Source organism: Trypanosoma cruzi, genomic scaffold, assembly GCF_000209065.1.
Source record: "Trypanosoma cruzi strain CL Brener 1047053516801 genomic scaffold, whole genome shotgun sequence".
Lineage (NCBI taxonomy): Eukaryota > Euglenozoa > Kinetoplastea > Trypanosomatida > Trypanosomatidae > Trypanosoma > Trypanosoma cruzi.
In genome coordinates this window covers 91191-111468 of record NW_001849551.1, presented here as the reverse complement: position 1 = coordinate 111468, position 20278 = coordinate 91191, and the positions used below count along the sequence as shown (strand labels likewise).

At 55.8% G+C, this 20278-nt stretch overlaps 2 protein-coding genes and 3 pseudogenes across 2 annotated transcripts, besides 3 other annotated features; all 5 read left to right on the top strand.

Annotated features, from left to right (window-relative positions):
• Positions 1-20278: part of a sequence feature (areas not merged during assembly with more than two copies in the genome that could not be assigned to a particular haplotype) that runs on past the window's edge.
• Tc00.1047053510627.70 lies at positions 1043-4369 on the top strand (annotated as a pseudogene).
• Positions 5886-7328, top strand: Tc00.1047053510627.60 (mucin-associated surface protein (MASP), putative; the record flags this gene model as incomplete). Its single annotated transcript, XM_813531.1, has 1 exon — positions 5886-7328. The coding sequence occupies one exon, from the start codon at positions 5886-5888 to the stop codon at positions 7326-7328; it is 1443 nt and encodes a 480-aa protein (XP_818624.1).
• Tc00.1047053510627.45 lies at positions 7989-9386 on the top strand (annotated as a pseudogene).
• Tc00.1047053510627.30 lies at positions 11917-14346 on the top strand (annotated as a pseudogene).
• Positions 14452-14547: a sequence feature (A-rich).
• Positions 17291-17318: a sequence feature (AT_rich).
• Positions 17481-20278, top strand: Tc00.1047053510627.14 (dispersed gene family protein 1 (DGF-1), putative; the record flags this gene model as incomplete). Its single annotated transcript, XM_813539.1, has 1 exon — positions 17481-20278. A coding segment is annotated over one exon (2798 nt), but the record flags the coding sequence as incomplete, so codon positions are not given.

The window sequence follows — 20278 nt, the reverse complement described above, 5'->3', positions numbered from 1 at the left end:
ACGCTTCGGCTTTTTGTTTCGTTTTTTTGTAAGTTCAAATTTTTTTTCTGTTTGCTTTAAATTTTTTGCCAGTCTTTTTTTGTTATTAATTCGTCCGTTTTTTTTTAATTACTGACCCCCTCATCTTTCTTTTTTGCTTTTGGGGGCAATCACTATGGACGTTTTTTCTTTTCTACTCTTCCCTCTTTAATTGTTTTTCGCTGCACTCTTCCTGCGAGGGGTGCCGTGTGTTTCCCGCCCAACTGCTCCACTCGCACACCCACCGACACGCTCATGACGACGGCCCTGTGCGCCTCGCCTGCCGCACGCATGAGGAGGGGCCGCGACGAACGGCGCGCTGAGGGAGCCGTGACGTGTGGGCGTGCGACGAGGGCCTGTGGGGCGGAGCACACATTTATCCCCTCTTGTTTTGTTTTGTTTGCGGTAAGGGCTGGCAGACATCCGCAGCGCCACACACACAGCCACACCCTGCCGCCGTGTTTTTTTTTCTTTTCTTTTCTCTGGATGGGCGTGTGCTGCCACCGTGCGTGATTGTTGAGGTTGTGCCGTGCCGCATGTATTGCTGCCATCCAGCTGTGCCTCTTGCTGTGTTGATGTGCCTCCTTGTGCTTCTCTTTGCAGCTTCTCCAGCACACACGCAAATGAGTATTTCCACAGTGCTCTGCAGGAATGTTTTTGGTAACGAGGGACGTTGGCTGACGTTCCGTGCTGAAATGATGACGCGGCTGCACGATGTCCGCCATACGTGAAAGCACTGCCTTCTCTTGGGGTCATTCTTTTATCAGCTTTTTGTTTTTGCTCTGCCGGTTGCGGTCGTTGCCGTTTTTGTGCTGGCGCGTGACGGACGGTGCCACGATGGCCTTTTCCGGCGACAACAGTTGCTGTGCTCTCGGCACACATCCACACACTCTTCCTTGTCCCTCTGTGAGAGTGATTGCGGCAGGAGCGTGATCTACGGCAGCGGCAGCTGGTGCTGCGGAGAAGGACGAGGCGCCGAAGGAGTAGAAGAGGACGAACCCGCTGGACGAGATTACGATGGCGGATGAAAGCTTTTTCTACGGTCTTTTATCGGCTTTCTTCAGGAGTGCGGCGTGTCGCTGCCTGACGGGATGCCTGCACTCGGCACCCTTTGAGGCATTACGTTCTTTTATTCAGGGTGATGTCACAATTATCATGGCAGCGCCTTCCCTCACCGGCTTTGAGTGTGACAACACGAATGACGACAAAAATAACGATGAGGACTATGGTGACGGCTTGCACCGAGGGGCGGATTATTTGCGTGTCTTGGTACACGAATCTCGGGAGGGTTTGAATGCCGTCCCCACAATTCCCGGCCTTGCGGAACCGTTGGCTTTCGCGCTGTCAACCGCCATAATTAGTGCCCCATGCGTTGAGGCTGATCCATTTACCGTGGAGTTCACGCAGCAGCTCTCGAGTGTTTGTGCTGCTGATCCCGCGTTGGCCCTTTCGCATGTATTTCAGCGTTGCCTGGCGTGCGATTTGATGTCTGTGTTGTCCAGGCCGCCGCCTCCAGTTTTCTTTTTGTGCCCAATAAAAAACACTTTGCGTTGCGGTGGGTATTTGTTTGCGTAGCCGTCGACGCGCGTGACGATGCTCAACGTGTGTGTCTTTTGTTTGGCGGGCACGAGGGAGACTTCGGTGTGTGCCGACACCTCCGCGAAAGTCTTCGTTGACGGATCGAGGCGAAAATAAGGGAGGTCTGTCCGCTGCATCTCTCAAGGCAGCTGCGGGGCACTCCGGAAGCACAGAGTGGATGGATGGATGCCGCGCAGCTGGGGAGACCAGTTTTCTTCTCCGCCCTTTGTTGCCCGGGGAATCGAGAATTCACAGCGTCATTGCCAGCCGCATTTTACTGCTGGGAATCGACTGTTCTGAAGTTGTCCGTCTAATGTGAATAGCAGCGTCAGTGCAGGAAGACGCTTTCACGCATTGCGAGTAGTTGCTTCAGCCTCGAGCTCATCAATATTCACGGCGGGGAGCAATGCATTGTGGTGGCCGGTGACGTTCAGGCGAGTGTGTTTCACTTCACCCGCCTCGTATTTGTGAGGGACACTGCGCATCGACCCTCCCCAACAGTCTCACCACCTTCACTTTCCTCCCGCCGCTCGCTGCCCTCTGCTGACGGTACAGTTGCTTGGCTCCGCCAATAATGCGCTTGTGAAAAACGTCCTCTCCACACGCTGCAGGATTATTGTTTTTGTTTTTGGCGGTGCAATAACTCCAGCGACACCGCAACTGTGTGCAGCACAAACTAATCTTCGCACTGGACCTTATTCTTCTGCATTGTTGCTGTCGTGATCCTGTCATTGTGTACTTGGTGCAATTTTGTGGGGTTGAGCCAGCGCAGCCGTTGGATGTCCGGCTCGCTTTTGCTTTGGTCGCTTTGGGTCTCAGGGAGAACAAGTTCAAGTCGTTTCACGTTCAGAACGGTGGAGACACTGCCGTGAGCAACTTTGCGGAGTATTATGGGCTGGTGGAGGAAGTGAGAGGAGGCGAGGGAGGAACTGGTGGCAGCAGTCGGCGTGTCTCTCCTCCCAGGGGGATGGAGACGCGTGGAGCAGAAACAACATCACTCCTGCCAACGACAATTCGACGTTTTTTGAGGGTGATGGAGGGTACGACAGATATGCCTGTTGCCTGCACTCTTCGTGTGACCGACGGATTGCGGCTGGTGGATGGCCGCCCTTCAACAATCATGCCATAAGAACGGTGTACGCCTGGGGTATTCAAGACGAAAGGCCTCTGGCCGATTGACGGCGTTGTGAGCGATGCGGTGCTGCAGTGGTGTTTTTTGCTTGTTTGCCTTATAAAAGCGTTTTTATGTCTTCTCCCTTTTGCCAGTTCGTTTTTGCCGTGGAGGAGTTGATGGCATATGGTGCGTGTGTGGCGTCGACGGAGTCATCCACGCTTTGTCTTAGAAACATGACTTTGAGTCGTGTCAGTCACGCTGTGTTTTCCCTTTCTTGCTGGGAGTCTTGTGGGTGTGCTTGAGCTCTTTTTCCCCAATTTGTTTGCTGATACGATCAAATGCTCCGCCGCTGCACATCGCCGTTTTTCCATGGCGGTGAATTGAGCAGATGCCGGGGGAATTTCAGACGGAGCAAACCGAAGTTTGCCTCACTTGCTGCTGACGCAGAGTCCGTTACTGAGGGAACACAATACGGAGGCGGACTGCCAGCGGAGCCTCGCGTGGTGGCACGCATTTCTCTCATTGGCGGGGTGACAGCCGAGCCTTCCAATCAGCTGGACTCTGATATTCTGCTGCACCTGATGGGACACGGTATCGCCATGGCAGAGCAGCCGTCTGACTCTCTTGTTGACATCATGGCTTGGAGAGTGGGAGTTTCTCTCCCATTGTACCCAACAGAGCCGGCACTGGCGCGTTGCTGCTGTGTTGATGACGACGCTGTGACGGAGGGAATAGCGGTTGTGTATTCACGATGAAACCTACCGGAGACGTATTCATCGCGTGCGTTTTCCACCTCAGCACGCGGTGTGTGGCGGTCCCTTGACGATTTTTGTGGATGGGATGTTTAGCCGCGGCCTTTAGTGAATGGAGTCCTTGTGTAAGATGATGCGTTCCGCGTGCAGCACAACCGATGCCCCCAGTACTCCTTGGAGGAGTGTAGGCGAATCCTGCAGGGATTGATGAGGGACGGCCTGCCTGTGATGTGGCATGAGGCAGTAACCGTCGTTTGGCGCACTCAAGCAGCATCCCCTATAATGCGCCTATCCGCTGTGACTTGCATGGACACATGCAGACCGTCCACATTCTTGTGGAGTCGCAGCATGCACGTTGGGGCATTGCCGAGTCCCCTCAATACTGTGAGTCTTTTTCTTTTGAATGTGCCATCGCCAGAGAGCGAGATAACCCTGGCCAAGTTGGTTTTACTTCTCCAGGGATGAGACAGTCAAATATTTGATTCCTGTGTGCGGTACGTTGCTCTACCCTGCCTTCTGCACTGTTGCCTCTCTGGCGAAATTATTGACCCATCTTTTCCACCGAGAAAGAGAGTGTTGGCTCCGAATACCGTTTATCTGTGGACGCGACTCTGCAGTCGTACGTGCCATATCTTCCACGCGTATTTCCGAGGGTACGCGTCATTGATCTGGACGCCAACAACGCCATCGTATCCTCCTATGCGACACTCTTGCACCGTTGTTGTTGTCGTCACGGTAATTTTGTTTTTCCCAGACGGGAGTGCGATGCGTTTTGTTTCTCACTTGTACGCTGTGCTGACTCCCACTGTGGGCGCTGAGAGCGTGCAGCGGAACGATGGCAAGCTTGCAGAAACTGTCTCGCGTAAAAATTGGAGGGCCGTTTGTTGTGCGACTAAGGGGGAGATGATTGTGGTTCTCTCCTCCTTCTAGTTTATGGTGGCTGCTCTGTCGTTGTGTGTGTGTGTTTCTTGCGTGGATCCCGTTTTGCAGTGCGTGCAGTGTGCGAGTTGTGCCTGCCGCAGGAGGTCGCATCATTGCCGCGCACGCAACGGCGACGCCGGGACGATGTGTGTGTGTGTGTCTTTTTGCTGCACCTCTTTGTATTTTTCTTTTGACTTTCTATTCTCCGCTCTGTGCGCAGATCTGCTCACCGACTTCAGCCACTCTACTGCTGCTGCTGCTGCTCGCACGTGTACGCGAAGAAAGATGGCGATGGTTGTATGGTGCGTGTGGGAGCAAGGATTCCGGTGGGCACTGGCGCCTATTCGGCGAGAGCAGCTGGATTGCGTGTCGTGCTGATAAGAAACCAGAAAGTCGAGATCTAACGGAAGAGGAGGCTTTCAATGCGATAGTCGGCGATTTTGCGGCGAGGAGCTGCTCGGATTACGATGGCACGAATAATTCCGTAGGAACGGAGGAATATATGAATCCTGACCTCACGACGCCCAACACCACCGATGTGTGCAGCGACGGGACAGCATCCATGGTCCTCGAGCACCCGACTCCGCCGCCAAGGAGCCGACAAACAGCAGTGCGTGCAGCAGCGCCACACAGAGCACATCTCCCTTAAAAAAAGAGGATCTAAGCGAGCAGAGGAATCTTGTTCGAAAGTGACATGTCTTTGCCGACGGTGAGCAGCGGCAAAATTATCTTCTTGTGGGTGAAGAAACCACTGCTGCTTCTGCTTTTGGGTCTATGTGGAGTTGTGGCAGACTTCTGAGCCACGGAGTGAGGATTTGTGACTTCTCACACAGAATATGTGCCGCGTTCCCTGCGGTTGTTTTTTTTATGTTCTTTTTAATGTTGTTTGTTTGGGATAATAATTATCCTTTGCTTATTTAATGGTCGGCTGCTGCACACTGTCATGAATGACGTGCTTCTCCTCTTGTTTTTTTTGTTGTTGCCCACACGCGGTGCCGGCCTCATTGCTGTGCGTCCCACGGACTGCACGAAAGGAGGAGCGGAGGAACAGGCCGGATGCCGCAATGAAGTGTGAAGAGTGTTTTGTGTGGGCTGGTGGAACAGTAATTTTTTTTTTCTCATGCAGGCACTGTATTCATGTATATATAGACACAGAGCTGTTTTGCTGCATGGCGTATGAAATGTGAGGAGTGTTGTGTGGGCTGGTGGAACAGTAATATTTTTTTTCTCATGCAGGCACTGTATTCATGTATATATAGACACAGAGCTGTTTTGCTGCATAGCGTATGAAGTGCTAATTCTGCTGAGGTATGTTTTTTTCTTTTTTGGCGGAGGGACTCCTGTTGGGCACTCAACTCCTTTTTTTATTGTTTTGGTATTGATTTTTTACTTTTGATGTGCAGGTCGAAGTGCGTGCTTCTGCAGGACTGCTGTCGTTTGTTACGGTGCGCGTTGACGTGTTGTTAGTTTGTGCTGAAGGCTGCACGCAAGTGACAGGAGTGATGGCGATGATGATGACCGGCCGTGTGCTGCTGGTGTGTGCCCTCTGCGTGCTGTGGTGCGGTGCCGGCGGTGTTTGTGCGAGGGACGTTGACACCAACGCACTGGGTGGCTGCATGGCGTCGGGAGTGTTGGGTGAGAATGGATCCCACATGCCTGACGGATGTAATAAAACTGCGATTACGGTGCCTTTGCGGTCAGCACTGCCCATTACTGCCATTGAAGCCTCGACTGGCGAAAGTGTTTCCGATTCAACCGATATTTATCCAGATTCACTTTCGGTACCACCATCACCACCGCCAGTAACCGGGTTACCGGAAGCACTCAAAGCACCTAAAGCGCCACAAGACCCACCGGAATCTGATGTTGGTCAAACTGGTGTTGGTGATCGTTTGTCTCTGGTCCCTAATGACGACAGTTCTGGTGCTGGAGGCGGTTTTGAAGAAAATGGAAATTCTAACAAAAGTGGAGTTTCTGCCTCGGAGTTTTCTACTGTTGTTGGTGCTTCTCGATCTTCCATTCCCCCTGAAGTTGGTGGTTCAGAGAATAAAAGCGGTGCACCCCCTAACTTAAAATTGGAATCTCCAGAAACAAATGAGCTGCGGGAAAGAATCCTTGTAGAGACCAACAAAGATACACAAAAGGTTTCAAAACTCGAAGAAAATCCAGAGTCCTCTCGTAAAAAAGAAAAAGCGAACATTCGGGGTACGAGTGAGGAAGCAGGTAAAAACGAGGCAGGACGGAGTGGCGTGGAGGCACACGGCCCTTCCAGCGTGTTGTCTGCCGACGGCCAACTGCAGCGTCAAGGTACAACAGTAACAATGACACAACCACCACCACCGTCACCAGAACAGCAAACATCGGCAGTATCGCCATCACCAGGAGTAGATACACCCGCAGCGCGATCACGAGAGGCGGGAGATCTAGAAGAAGGAAGAGGAATACCGCCGGCACGAAAAGCTTCACACAATTCAACAGATGAAAAGCGCAAAGCGCCACCTTTACGAAGCGAAAAAGAGTCCGCAGCACCGAAACCGCCTTCAGCGGATGGCGTGCTTGAGCAAAACAGTGAAGACACAACAACAAAAGAGGCGATAAAGATGGATGCACATACCGATGGCCCAGCGGCAACATCAGAGCAATCCACCTCCGCAAGTGAAAGTGGTGTCGTCAAGAGAAATGAGAGTGAGGATGGTGACAATGCTCAACGGCCTGAACCCAAAGGACAACACAATGACCCTGATGCCGTAAATACCAAGGCTGCTCCCACGGCCAGTGAGGCTGCATCATATACAGCGAAAACGGTCCCCGCCCGAAAAAATGATACTGTGACGTATGGCGACAGTGACAGCAGCACCGCGGTCTCCCACACCACCTCCCCTCTTTTGTTTCTTCTTCTTCTTGTTGTTGCGTGTGCGGCTGCTGCTGCGGTGGTGGCCGCGTGAGAGTGAGGGGGAGAGAGCCGTGCACCGCCCGCACACACACTCGTCCTTCTCTCTCTGTGTGTGTCCCCTTGCATGGACTCTCGCCCTCACCTCACCCCACGAGGCACACACAATAATGTGCCCATTGTATATATGCATGCACACCCATGCAGGCCCGTTGGTGCTCTCTTTTGCACGACACGCACCGCTGCCGTCCTGCCTGGCTGCGTGGGCGGAGCACCGTAACTGTTTCTGTTTTGTTTTTATTGCGTTGAGTGGGCGACCTCTCTCTCTCTCCCTCTGTGTGTGTGTTTTGCTTTACGGGAGGAATGAGAGTGTGTGTGCGCTGGTCGTCCCACGCTTCGGCTTCTTTTTTTGTTTTGTTTTACTTGTGGTGTGGTTGAGTGAACCCACTGCACTTTCATTGATTGGTGGATCGCTTAAATTGCGGATGGATGACTTTTCTCTTTTGTTTTTTTTGTTGTTTCTTCCCACGCAATCAGCCTATGTTGGTTTAGCAAGCCACGGAAAATTTGCCCAACACCCATATCAATCGTTTATTTGCTCTACACCCCACAGTAGACTGAGACGCTGGTGCTGCTGCATGTGATGAAGTTTTTGGTGTGATTGCCAGCGGTGCTTTGCTTTCACTTTGACGTACTCTTGATTCTTTGGCTATGTGATGCGTGCCGACAGCGCGAATTTGATCCAAGTTGTTGTGAGGGACGTGATCTTTTTGGAGCAGAGGGTGCGCTGCAGACGTACACCGTCATCGGGAGGAATTTGTGGGCGACCATCCGCATCAACGTATCCACAAGAGACATGGATGATACCAGGAAGTATTGTATTTCAGAGCGGTATTACACAATGAATTTGTTGACTGAAAATTGCCACTGTGAGGATGACGTCCTGTTGTCTGCACACGGGGACGTTCTCGAGGATGAAGTTGTCCCTGCTGCTGTCAAACTGCATGCGGATCGTCTGCTCGTGCAGCCACTGGAGGGTCCGTTGATTGTGCCGTCACTCACCACGGGCAGCGTTTGCAGTCGGTTCACTGTGCCTGCTGAGCATCGTTCCACTGGTGTTGCCAATTCTGGCATGGCGCAGTGCGTGGCTGCGGCGCTGGTGGTGGTGGTGCACTCGACGAATGCCGCGATGGCAGCGAGGGAGCACCACGACTGCGACGACATTGATGGCATGGAACTGCAGGATGACGATGGGGACGGGAGGACGCTGGAGTCGCACTGGTCGCAGCGCCACGTGAATGATGAGTGGATGGCACCGATTGGGGGGCGCCGGCTGCTGCACGGAGCTGTTGCTGGCTGCATCGGCTGACCTGGGCTGCATGAGGGTGAACTGATAGATGGCGGAGCCGATGCGTTGCGGCAAGAAGTCGGGCTGCTGCAGAGGAATTGATCCGCACTGAACATGAGTGAATATCGCCAAATGTTCCTTGAATTGGGTGTTTCCGTCAAACACTGCGCGTCGGATCGGTATTCCAGTGGTTGCCGTGCAGACGGAGTATCCATGAAAGGTCAGCAAAACGCCCGATGGACAGCTGCCCCATCATTGATCCCGCACTGGATGTGAGGGATGCTGACGCTGTTATTTGGGAGGGGAGAATGTTTTTCTGCGATGCCTGGGGTTGAGCCCTCTTCGTGGTGTCTGGACACGCTTCCTACCAACACAACAGATGCGAGGGACCCGGAGGAGACTTATCTGAGTGCTGTCATGCATGCGGCATTGCGGTGCCTCGGCATGTAATTGCATCTGAGAGTGACTGAAAAGGTTAACGTCTGTTGGGTCCATGCACGGACGGGGCGACGATTGCTTGGGCCACTCGACCGTACGATGAGGGAAGCGTTATTTGCCGTGACCACGCGGAGGTGTGCACGATATCCGCCACCAGCGGTAGCCTTCCTGCAGTGGTTCCGTGGGACGGCGAGGAGAGAGGCTGTGGAGCAGGACGGTTTCACCGGCATCTACTGAACAAGCTTTGCCACGGGCATCCGTCCCCGTTGCGGAGAGCATTGATCCCGGCCGCGGCACCCCACACCGAAGGATGTCGACTTGAGTGAGCCCCAGATGCTCCGACAGGCAACGGGGTGCTCTTGCCCAACGACACCGCGGGTGCGCCGCAGGAGGCTTTGAAGGAGAGCGATCTTCTGTGCAACGACGATGTGGCCGCCGATGGTGTGACGTCTGTTGTGGGAGAACCGGCAGGAGATGAGGCCGCCAGCGACAGGGCCGGTGGCGCTGCCAAAACCACTGGCCCCAAGAGCTCTGATACCGCTGATGCTGCGCAGGGCGCCGTGGACCCTCCAAGGGAGGATGAAGCGGCGGTGGAGCGCGGGGGTTGGGAGAGAGACCTGACAGACTTTCCGCCTCCGATCCACGGCGATAACAGTGCGGCAGCTGCTTGTCCCTGTCCGCTGTTTCTTCCACTTGCCGCTGCCGCCGCCGTACCAACACTATAGTGAGTGGCTGCATGGATTCCGTTGCACGGCGATGCGACTGCGTTTGCGTCCTGCGTGGCCCGCACCTAGCAGTGGGTGGAAGAGAGAAAAGCCTCTATTAATTGATATTTCTCTCTCAGTATATACGCTCTGCTTGTCTCTATGCTTTGCACCAGAGAAATGCTCTACACTCTTTCTTTTTTGTGTTGGTCGCTCATGTGGCGGCACCACACTTTTTTTATTGGGTTTAGGGGTAACATTGTTTTGCTTATTGTAATGAATGCCGTGGGGTGTTTGTGTGCGTGTGCGAGGGATCTGTGTGGGTTTCGATTTTCTTGTTTTTATTTATATTGCTTTTGCATTGTGTAATGATCCTTTGCGCTTCCCATTCTGTGTGTTTTGGGGTGTGCGGTAAATGAAGCGTGTGGAAGAGCAAAACATCGGTGCGTGGCGTGGTGCTGTCTTGTGATGTGCTCGCTGCTGCGGTGGCATCGTGTGAGGTCTTTTTTCACATTTCTCTTATTGCGTTTGTTTCTGGAGTATTGTTAGGGCACCGGGAGTGGATGCCTGTGGACGCACGCCGTGCATTATGCGTGGCTTTGGTGAGAACGGAGACTGACATAACTGGCGGGATTCAGTAAGGCGCATTTTTTTCCATGGACCCTGCAGCTGCTGCAGCCTGAGTGTTTTCATATGGATGTGTGGAGTGGTTTTCTCTGACGAGGCTTTTCTTACTGCTTGTAATTTTCCGCTCGGGTACCGTGCCCGTGGCAGCAGCGGCGGCATCAATAGAGCCGTGCGTGTGTGTGTGGAGGTCCTTGATTGAGTGCCTGCCTTACTTCTCTGTTCTGTCGATTGATTGTTCCGTGTGTCGGCCAAACGGTTGAAATGACGTGCTGCCGACGGAGGGGCCACGTGACATGATGTTGTGTCGCGTGCTTTGGCGCGGGTGTGTGATGTCTGCAACAGTCGTTGGGCGGTTGCCTGTTGGGTCGTTGAGGGCGGCGTGGCGACGGGTGCGGATGGACCCGATTGTGTGCCGCGGGAAGGAAGAAGGCGGCGGAGCGATGGACACCCGATAGGTGAGTGGGCAAGCAGCCATGAAGGTTGGCGACAGGGAACTCACTGCCGCTGTGAATTGCCGTGTGTGGTGTTTGTTTCTGTTATTATTATTACTTGCGTTGTTGGATGTGGCCGCTGTGGGGGAAGGCCTTGTTTTTGCTTTTTTTTTTTTACGCCGGTTTGGCATTCTTTTCTGCGCCGTCATCACTGTGTTCCTGCCGCACCGTGGCGTCCTCTTTTCTTTCCATTAGGGGCAGCTGCAGGAGGGTTTTAAAAGCCATGGAGTTGTGCGCCGTGCTGTCCGGTGTTTCATTGTTGCCTGTTTTTCCTGCGTGCACGCGTCACCGATGCTCATGACAACAACCCTCATGCAAACGCTGCTCCTTCTCTTCCATGCTGCCGCTGCTGATTTGGGTGTGTGTTCTTCTCATCCTTCTCTCCGTGCCCCTCTAGACTGTATGTGTAGCCGTGATGAATTTGATCACTGGCCGCCTGCTGTTGCTATGTGCCCTCTGTGTGCTGTGCTGCGGCGTCTACGGTGTTGGCTGTTCTGAAACAAGTTTAGCCGCTCCGGGTACTGTGCCCGGAGACTGCAACAATCTTCGAAGTGAAAACAAGACCATTGGTGGCACTGGAAGAAACAACAGTAAAACGACTGGCGGCAGCGCGTGGGTGCTGTGAAGGGCGGTCGTGCTTTTTTGCATTTTGCTGGTTGTGTTTTTTGTGTGAACGCTGCTCGGTGTGCGCTGAAGTGTAACGAGTAACGTCACTCCTGCTGTGACTTCAGCTGCTGCTGGTGGTGGCGACCGTCGCTGTGTGTTCCCGGTGTATTGTTCTCCCTTTTCATTCCTTTTCGTGTGTCTGTGCGTGAGTTGTTGTTGTTGGGAGTGTCTGCGGCGGGGATGATGGTGCCACTCACTGTTGATGGGTGAGGGTGTTCACTGTCTTGCCTCTCTTCCCGGCATTTTGTCTCTCTATTTTTCTCAATTACACACGAAGAAGGAAAACAAACGCTAAACGCCACTGTGAAATTTGAAGGCTCTGAAAGGACCAACAACACGCACACACACCGCCCACATACACATATTTATATGCTCTCACGTGTTGCTGCTGTGAAGGCACCCCGCACACACAACCGTCGCCGCGTGACCGGATCCAGCGGGAGGAGGAGGGAAGGAAGAGAGGGTGAGCCGCCGAGGCCCAACATGTCCCGGCGTGTGTTTACTTCCGCAGCACTGCTCCTCCTCGTCGTGATGATGTGCTGCGGCACTGGTGTGGCTGCGACCGCCGTGGGTCAAGAGTCAGGTCAGGGATCTTCACCAAAGCCATATTTTGTTTGGAGAGATAAGAAGGAAGAAAAAACAGTGAGCTCGCTCCGTGTCCCCAGTCTTGTTGATGTGAATGGTGATGTGTTTGCCGTTGCCGAGGCGGAGGGTAAGGACGGCAGTGAAAAATTATTTACTGGGATTGCCTCGGAGCTCCTGGAGTTGAGTGATGAGTCATCAAAATTGTTGGACATGAGTAAATTGAGGATCCAAGCACCGGATGAATGTCATTTCAAAAATGGGAGTTGCACCTATCAAAAAGAGGAAGGTGCCGTTTCCCAAAGTGACATGAAAGTACATGTGAGCCGACCAACAACAGTTGTGAATGGAAGAGATATTTACATGCTGGTTGGAAAATACACCAATGAAAGTGCTGCCGCTGCAGTTGCTGCTGGCAATGCGACTGATGGGGTTAAATGGGGACTCTTGCTGGTGAAAGGGAACGTCAGTGTTGAGGGAGGAAAGGACAAAAGAATTTGTTGGAGAGATACTTACGGTCTACCGTGGGGTCTTTTTGGCAAACAGGACTCCTTGACAGGACTGATTGGTAGCGGTGGATCGGGTGTTAATATAAATGACGGTACGCTTGTGTTCCCAGTGGAAGGGACGAAGAATAACGGGAAGACCGTTTCGCTGATCATATACTCCTCAGACATTGCGACCTGGAAGCTGTCGAAGGGGATGTCTGCCGAGGGCTGCGGTGATCCCTGCGTCGTGGAGTGGAAGGGAAAACTCATGATGATGACTGCGTGTGATGATGGCCGCCGCAGGGTGTACGAGTCCGGTGACAAGGGGAGTCGTGGACGGAGGCACTCGGGACACTCTCGCGCGTGTGGGGCAACAAACACACGGGACCTGAGAAGGGTGTTGGAAGCGGTCTCACCACGGCGAAGATTGACGGTGTCGATAGTAACAGGGACGTGCTGCTCGTTACTCTGCCGGTCTACTCCAAAAAGGAGAAAAATGGAAACAACAATGGAAAGGGTGTACTCCATCTTTGGCTGACGGACAATACGCACACTGTTGATATTGGGCCGATATCCGAGAAGGATGATGACGTTGCCGCCAGCTCCCTGTTGTACAAAGGTGCTGGAAGTGGAGATAAGAAGGAGGAGTTGATTGCACTGTACGAGAAGGGCGGTGATGGGAAACCATCATCGTACGGTATTGTCTCTGTGCTTCTGACTGCGCAGCTGCAGCGGGTGAAGGAGGTGCTGGCGACATGGAAGAAAGTGGATGACATTGTCTCCAAGCTGTGCCCTTCTGAGAATGCTAAGGAGGACACCTCATCTGGCACTGCCCGCGGCACTGTTAGGATCACAGATGGACTGGTTGGCTTTTTGTCCGGCGACTTCTCTGATGGCACATGGAGGGACGAGTACCTCGGGGTGAACGCCACAATGAAGAGCGGTGCAGCAGCGGCCACAGGGCCTGTCGACGGCGTGACGTTCACGGGGCGTGGTGCAGGGGCGCAGTGGCCCGTTGGCAGCCAGGGGGAGAATCAGCTGTACCACTTTTCGAACTACAACTTCACTCTTGTGGCGACGGTGTCCATCCACGGTTTGCCAAAGGACGGAGATAACTCCATTCCATTGATGGGTGCGAAGGTGAATGATGGCGATAAGAATGCTGTACTCCTGGGACTGTCGTACAACAGAGAAAAGAGGTGGGAATTGTTGCACAGTGGCGAAAAGACGTTGGAGCACAGCAGCCATTGGGAGCCGGGGACAACGTACCAAGTGGCCATTGTGCTACAGAATGGCATCCAGGGCTCCGTTTACGTCGATGGTCAGCGTGTGTGTGAGAGTGTGCAAAGTAACTTGGAAAATACAAAATCGAAAGAGATCTCTCACTTCTTCATTGGAGGGGACGGAGGCAATGCAGAGAACACAGGGGGTGACGAAGGTGTATCTGTGACTGTGACGAACGTCCTGCTGTACAACCGCCCGTTGAGCTCCGAAGAGATCACAGGGCTTGCCAAAAATAAAATTAATATTCCAACGCCAGTGGCTGCGCGTACTTCTTCACCTGCTGTGTCTCGCCCGAAGCGCTCTTCTGAATCCTTGGCGGGAGGAGCAGCGGGTGTCGGTACCGCTCGTCACTTTGGGGCAAATGGTGATGGCAGCACTGTTTGCGGAAGCGGACTGCTGCCGCTGATTCTTCTGCTGGGACTGTGGGGGTTTGCGACTCTGTGAGGAGTGACTGGCTGCCGCGTGGGACACTTGCCCTCCCCACCACATAATTGCTTTCCCATGGGAACGAATTTATTTTCACAAATAACTTTTATTTGCGTATTTTAAATTTATTTGCTGTTTTATACTTTCTTTTTTTTTGTTTTGCGTGTTTTTTACTTTTTTTTTTTTATTATCTCCCCCATCCCTTTTCTTTTTTGCTTTTGGGGGCAGTCACTATGGACGCTTTTTTCTTTTTTCTACTCTTCCCTCTTTTAATTGTTTGTTGCTGCACTCTTCCTTTGAGGGGTGCCGTGTGTTTCCGCCTAACTGCTGCACTCGCACACCCACCGACACGCTCATGACGACGGCCCTGTGCGCCTCGCCTGCTGCACGCATGAGGAGGGGCCGCGAAGAACGGCGCGCTGAGGGAGCCGTGACGTGTGGGCGTGCGACGAGGGCCTGTGGGGCGGAGCACACATTTCTTTCCCTCTTGCTTTGTTTTCTTTGCGGTCAGGGCTGGCAGACACCCGCAGCGCCACACACACACAGCCACACCCTGCCGCCGTGTTTTTTTTCTTTTCTTTTCTCTGGTTGGGCGTGTGTTGCCACCGTGCGTGATTGTTGAGGTTGGGCCGTGCCGCATGTATCGCTGCCATCCAGCTGTGCCTCTTGCTGTGCTGATTTGCCTCCCTGTGCTCCTCTTCTCTTCTGCTCCTCCAGCACACATAATTATTTGCACAGTGCACTGCAGGAATGCTCTTTTGATTTTGCTGGAGGCCGGTTGACGCGGCTGCACGATGCTCGCCATACGTGAAAGCACTGCCTTCTCTTGGGGTCATTCTTTTCTTCTCTTTGGTTTTGCTCTGCCGGGTGCGTGCGTTGCTCGGTGTGTGCTGGTGCGTGACGGGCGGTGCCACGATGGCCTCCTCTGACGTGGACAGTTGTTGTGCTCTCGACACACATCCACACACTCTTCCCTGTCTCTCTGTGTAAGTGATTGCGGCAGGGCATTGCTGCGAGCGTGACGGGGACCACGGCGGCGTCACCCCTTGAGAAGGTCCCACGCTCTGTCGGTTGTGTAGCGGCGAGGCGGTTTGCCTGCAGCTTGACTGACAGAACCGCACAGTCGTTTCATTGCGGTCACTCCGTCGGCATCAACCGCTGCGGTGGTGTCCGCAGGGGCCGCCGCCCCGATGAGGATGGCCCCGTAGTTGTCTGGCAACTCGGAACTTCCAGCCCTTCGCCCTTCAGGATTGCCCTTGCTGCTCGACTGGCGCAGCACCGACCTGACACCGCTTTTCTGCAGGATTGCAGGCAGCTGGGCGCCCCAGCGACGCGGCGCGTTGGCTGCGGTGTCTTCCAACAGACCTGCAGTGGGCGTGCCGGTGGCGTGGCCCTCTTGGTGCGCCACACCTTGCTGTGCGAGTGCCTGCTGCTCGTGGCACCAACTTTCTGGAGAACACTGCCTTCCGCGTGTGCCCACCGGCCTGCCCCAGCATGTACGTGGTGAACCTCTGCGGCCTTTTTCTGGAAATCGCTCACGCTGCCCAGTTTGCGGGCACCATTTGTCGTCTTGGTCCTGCAGCGCCTATTGCGGGCTACCTGAATTCGCACCATGAGCTGCGGGACGGTCGCTCACGATCCACGACGGCAGGAGAGAACCTCGCCGCCACCTCAAGCGGCATGGAGTGTGAGCTGTCCGACGACCCGGCACAGCCAGCGCGGATCAGCGGCCGCAGCGTCTCGTTTCCCGACGTGACTGCGCAACGCGTACTGCGTGTCTCCCACTGGACATCCACCCCTTTGCATGGACTCGGACCACCATCTTTCATTTTATACTGCAGCAACGGAGGACGGCCTCCCGCGACCGGCAGGCAGGCTGCCGCGACGGAAAAATGCCGTCGCTGTTCTGCGTGAAGCCGACTGGAATGCTTCCACCTCGGTGTGTGCAACGCCTCTCGCCACTGTGACCACACGGTTGGATATGCACCGTGCGAGCGGCAAGGCGCACCATTCCGCGCGGCAGCCGTGACAGCCACTGATGAACCTGGACGGTCAGAGCGGAGCAGGCCGAGTGTGTTGCAGCGGCAGCATGGGACGCGCACACAGCCTCACCGGGAGGCAGCTTGCCTCCAGCTGAAGATGTCCGCAAACGGGAGTACCGCAATCATGCCCTCTGCCGTAACTTCTCCATGCTGCTTGTGGTCCGTGCGAAGGAGCTTGGTGCCCTCTCGATCCCACGCCTCTGATGCCGCGAGGCATGGAGGCACCGCGTCCCTGCCCTCTGGGATCGGCCGTGCTGCGGTACTCTTGGGACCGCGTTTGTGCTCTGTCTTGGCAGCAGGAAAATTTGCTTGTCCGTCACACTGTCCGCGTCGCACGTGCTGCGATCCCCAGTGCTGTCTGCACACCTTGTGCTTGCGTGTCCCCTGGTGGCTGTGATATGGATGGGTCCTTCACGCCGTATGCGCTTGACTTCGCCATCCGCCACTGTTTGCCTTGCTTGGCCCCTGGCCGCGGCGGCGCACTGAATGTGTTTCTGTGCCATCTTTCACCCGCTGCCCGCTCCTCGCACAGAACGATGATCAATACCTCCCTCGCTGACGGCAGTCTGCGAAGTTCCTGCGAAACGGGGACACCACTCCCATCTGCGAACACGGGAAGGACACATGCCGCACGGAGAGAGTTGTTGGCCAATCCCGCTGCTCTCTGTCCTGCTAGGGGAGAGCGAAGGACTGGTCCACCGCCGCCTGTCAGCACTGCTGGCACACCGCCGACGCCAGTCTGTATCCACGCCACGACGCGCGGTGGTTGTATGGGGCTGTGTGGGTGGTGGGAGGGCAATGGTGTCACTGACTTTATTGCGTCTGCGCGGCTTTGCTTCGGCGGCTGTACTGTGATGGAGATTGTGTATGACCGGATGCCTCTGCGTGCCACTGTGTTTGGTTGCTGTTGTTCTTTCTGCCTTTTATTATTATTTATTTATTTTTTTTTGAGCGTGCAGTTCGAGATACTTTGGCTTTGCCAGCACAACTATCGTTTCAAGGTGTTAGGAATTACTCGCAGTATTAGGATTGGTAGTACTGGGATATCGATCTGGCGGAATCGTGTCACTGGATTCGCCATCTGTAGGAAAGGATTTGATAGACAGGAGGAATGGTCGACGGGGCGAGAGCGACACAACGCGACAGCCCTGCTGATACGTGTCTGAGTCGGTGGATGCGGTCTGCTGTGGGTGCGTGTCCGCGCAGCCGGCAATGTGTGCGGCGCAGGGCCATTTTGGCTGTGCGTGTGGCGCTGCTTGTGGCGTTGGTGCTGGCAGCAGCTGCTGCGTGGATGCCCGCGGTGCATGCGGTGGTGTTGCGACTGCGGGGCGGCACGGTGGACAGAGCCATCACGGTTGGCCGCGCCGTGGACACGGTGCTGATGGACGGCGTGTACGTCACGAACGGCGTGGCTGTGGTGTTCGACGTGCCGGCGATGCTTCCCGGCGCGCTGCGCATCGAATTGAGGAACTGCGTGTGCGACGGCGGTGCGCAGATCTACGTGCGGGGCTACAGCGGCGAGCCGGCGAGTGACCGGAGCCTGGTGGTGAGCGTGAGCGGGCTGTCCGGGAGCTACTGCTCGCTTGTGTTTGTGCACAACCTGCCGGCACACACGAACGTGACGGTCCGTGACTCGACGATTGTGACGCCGGGGCCGATGCGCTACTCGCAGCTGAGCGGGCTGACGGACGCGGTGGCGTCGCCGCTTGTGCTGTACGCGACGTCGCTGTTGCAGTCGCAGCTGCGTGTGAGCAACACTGTACTGAGGTCTTTGCAGGCGGGCGGGTCTGCGGTGTACGTTGGCGGCGACGTGGACCTGCTGTCGAGCGCGGTGGTGCTTGACGGCGTGTCGCTGGAGGCGTCGGGCGGTCCGACCGCGTCCGCGATGCATGTGGCGTCCTCGTCGCGCCTCAGTCTGCGTAACCACTCGGTGTTCTCCGTGACGAACGTGTCGGTTGTGAGCAGCGGCAGCGGCATTGTGCTTGGAGAGCGCCTCGCGGTGTTTGATTCGGTGCTGCGCTTCGTGCGCGTCGAGGGGTCTGTTGCGTCGTCGCTGGTGCGCTGCGACGGTGGGACGGTCGGTGCCGGCGGGTGGCTGGACCTGCGCGACGTGTGGGCGGTGGGCGAGGCGTCGTCCGTGGCGTCGCTGTCGGGGATGACGCTGAGCGGCGGCACCGTGTCGATTGCGCGCTGCGCTGCCACCGGCGCGACGCTTGTCTCCGGGCTGACGATCACGAGCGGCGTCGTGTCGGTGCAGTGCAACCGTGCCGGCGGCCGGGTGCTGCAGAGCAGCGGCGACTACCGCATGGCCGGCCTGCCCTCCGTGAGCGTGGTGCCGTGCGACGGCTGTGCGGCTGCGCTGGCGTGCTTTGATGCGCTGACGGCGTCGTTCTCCGAATGCGTGTGCAGCTGCCGTGCCGGCGGTGTGGGCGAGGCGTGCCTGCCGTTCGACGTGCCGCCTGCGAGGGCCGGTGGTGGTGGCGACGGTGCGCAGGATTGCGTGAGTGGCGTGACGCTGACGGAGTCGGTGACGGTTGGCGGCGGGCGTGCGACGGCGTGCTTCGACTCGGTGGTGTTCAGCGGACCGATCATTGTGGCGGTGGACCTGCGCTCGATGGACGCGTTCGCTGACGCACTGAACGTGACGCTGCGCCACTGCGTGCTTGCGGGCGGCGCGCAGCTGCGGATTGGCGGCCTCAGCGAGAGCACGGCGCGCCTGATGCCGCACGCTTTCGTCAACATGACGAATGTGACGTCGCTGGAGGGCACGATTGTGCTGCATGGCGCGATGCCGCTGCACTCGAGTGTGCTGCTGGCGAACTCAGCGCTGCGCGCGACGGTTGGCGGGTCGCAGTACGTGCCGACGACCCGTGGCCACAAGAGCTTCCGGTACGGCCCCGCGCTTGTTCTGGACGGTGTCCGGCTTCTGTTGACGTGTTTTGTCATGACGCGGTCGACGCTGGTGTGTGGCGGGGGCTCGTGCGCTGCGATCCTCGTGGAGCGCAGCCTCGGCGTGAACCTGTCCAGCGTCTTCTACATGGACAACTGCGTTATTAGGTCGCGGACGCACGTGATGTACGCTCTTGCGTCGGACCTGCGTGTCAGCGGCGGCTCCGTGTTCTCCATACAGAACAGTTCGTGGATTTTACCGAGCACCGAATATGGCAAAGCCGCGTGTGTGTTCAAGGACGTTGCGGTGGCTGGCGGCAGCGTGCTGCAGATTGTGTCCAGCACTTTCCGTCTCGGCTTCGCCATGCTGATGGCAGCCACGCTGACCGTGACTGACGGCAGCTGGCTGGTGCACCGCAACAACGAGTTCCGCACCGCCTACGTTGTGTACGTGGCCGCCCACCACGGCATGGTGTTCCGCGATCGGAGTGTGTGGTCGATACTTGACAACAACTTCACGTATGGCTCGTACTCGACCTTTACCTGTATGACAACCAAGTGGTCACCACCATCTGACACGCGCCCGACCATCTACGGTATGTGCAACGAGGCAAGGGGCTCTCCTGTGACGAATTACCAAGACGACCTCAATATTGGAGCACCCGTGACGGTGCTGGACTGTGGTGCGTGCACGGTGGACGCCGTGTGCTTTGCAGCGGGGACGAGCAGCATCAGCGGCTGTGAGTGTGAGTGCGCTGCTGGCGGCTACGGCGACACTTGTCTGCCAGCTGCGGTTCCGAACGGCCTTGGGCCGCTCCCGCTCCCCGATGCGAAGGACACGGAGGTCCGCTGCGTGCACGGTGGCAGCATCAGCTCCGTGGACTATCCTGATCCCGGTGTGCGTGGTCTGTGCTTTGTCAACGTGACCTTCACCGCCGCGATTGTGCTGGACCTGTCGTATTTTGACGCGCCACAGCAGACACTCAACATCACGCTGCTGCAGTGCGTCCTCATGGGCCT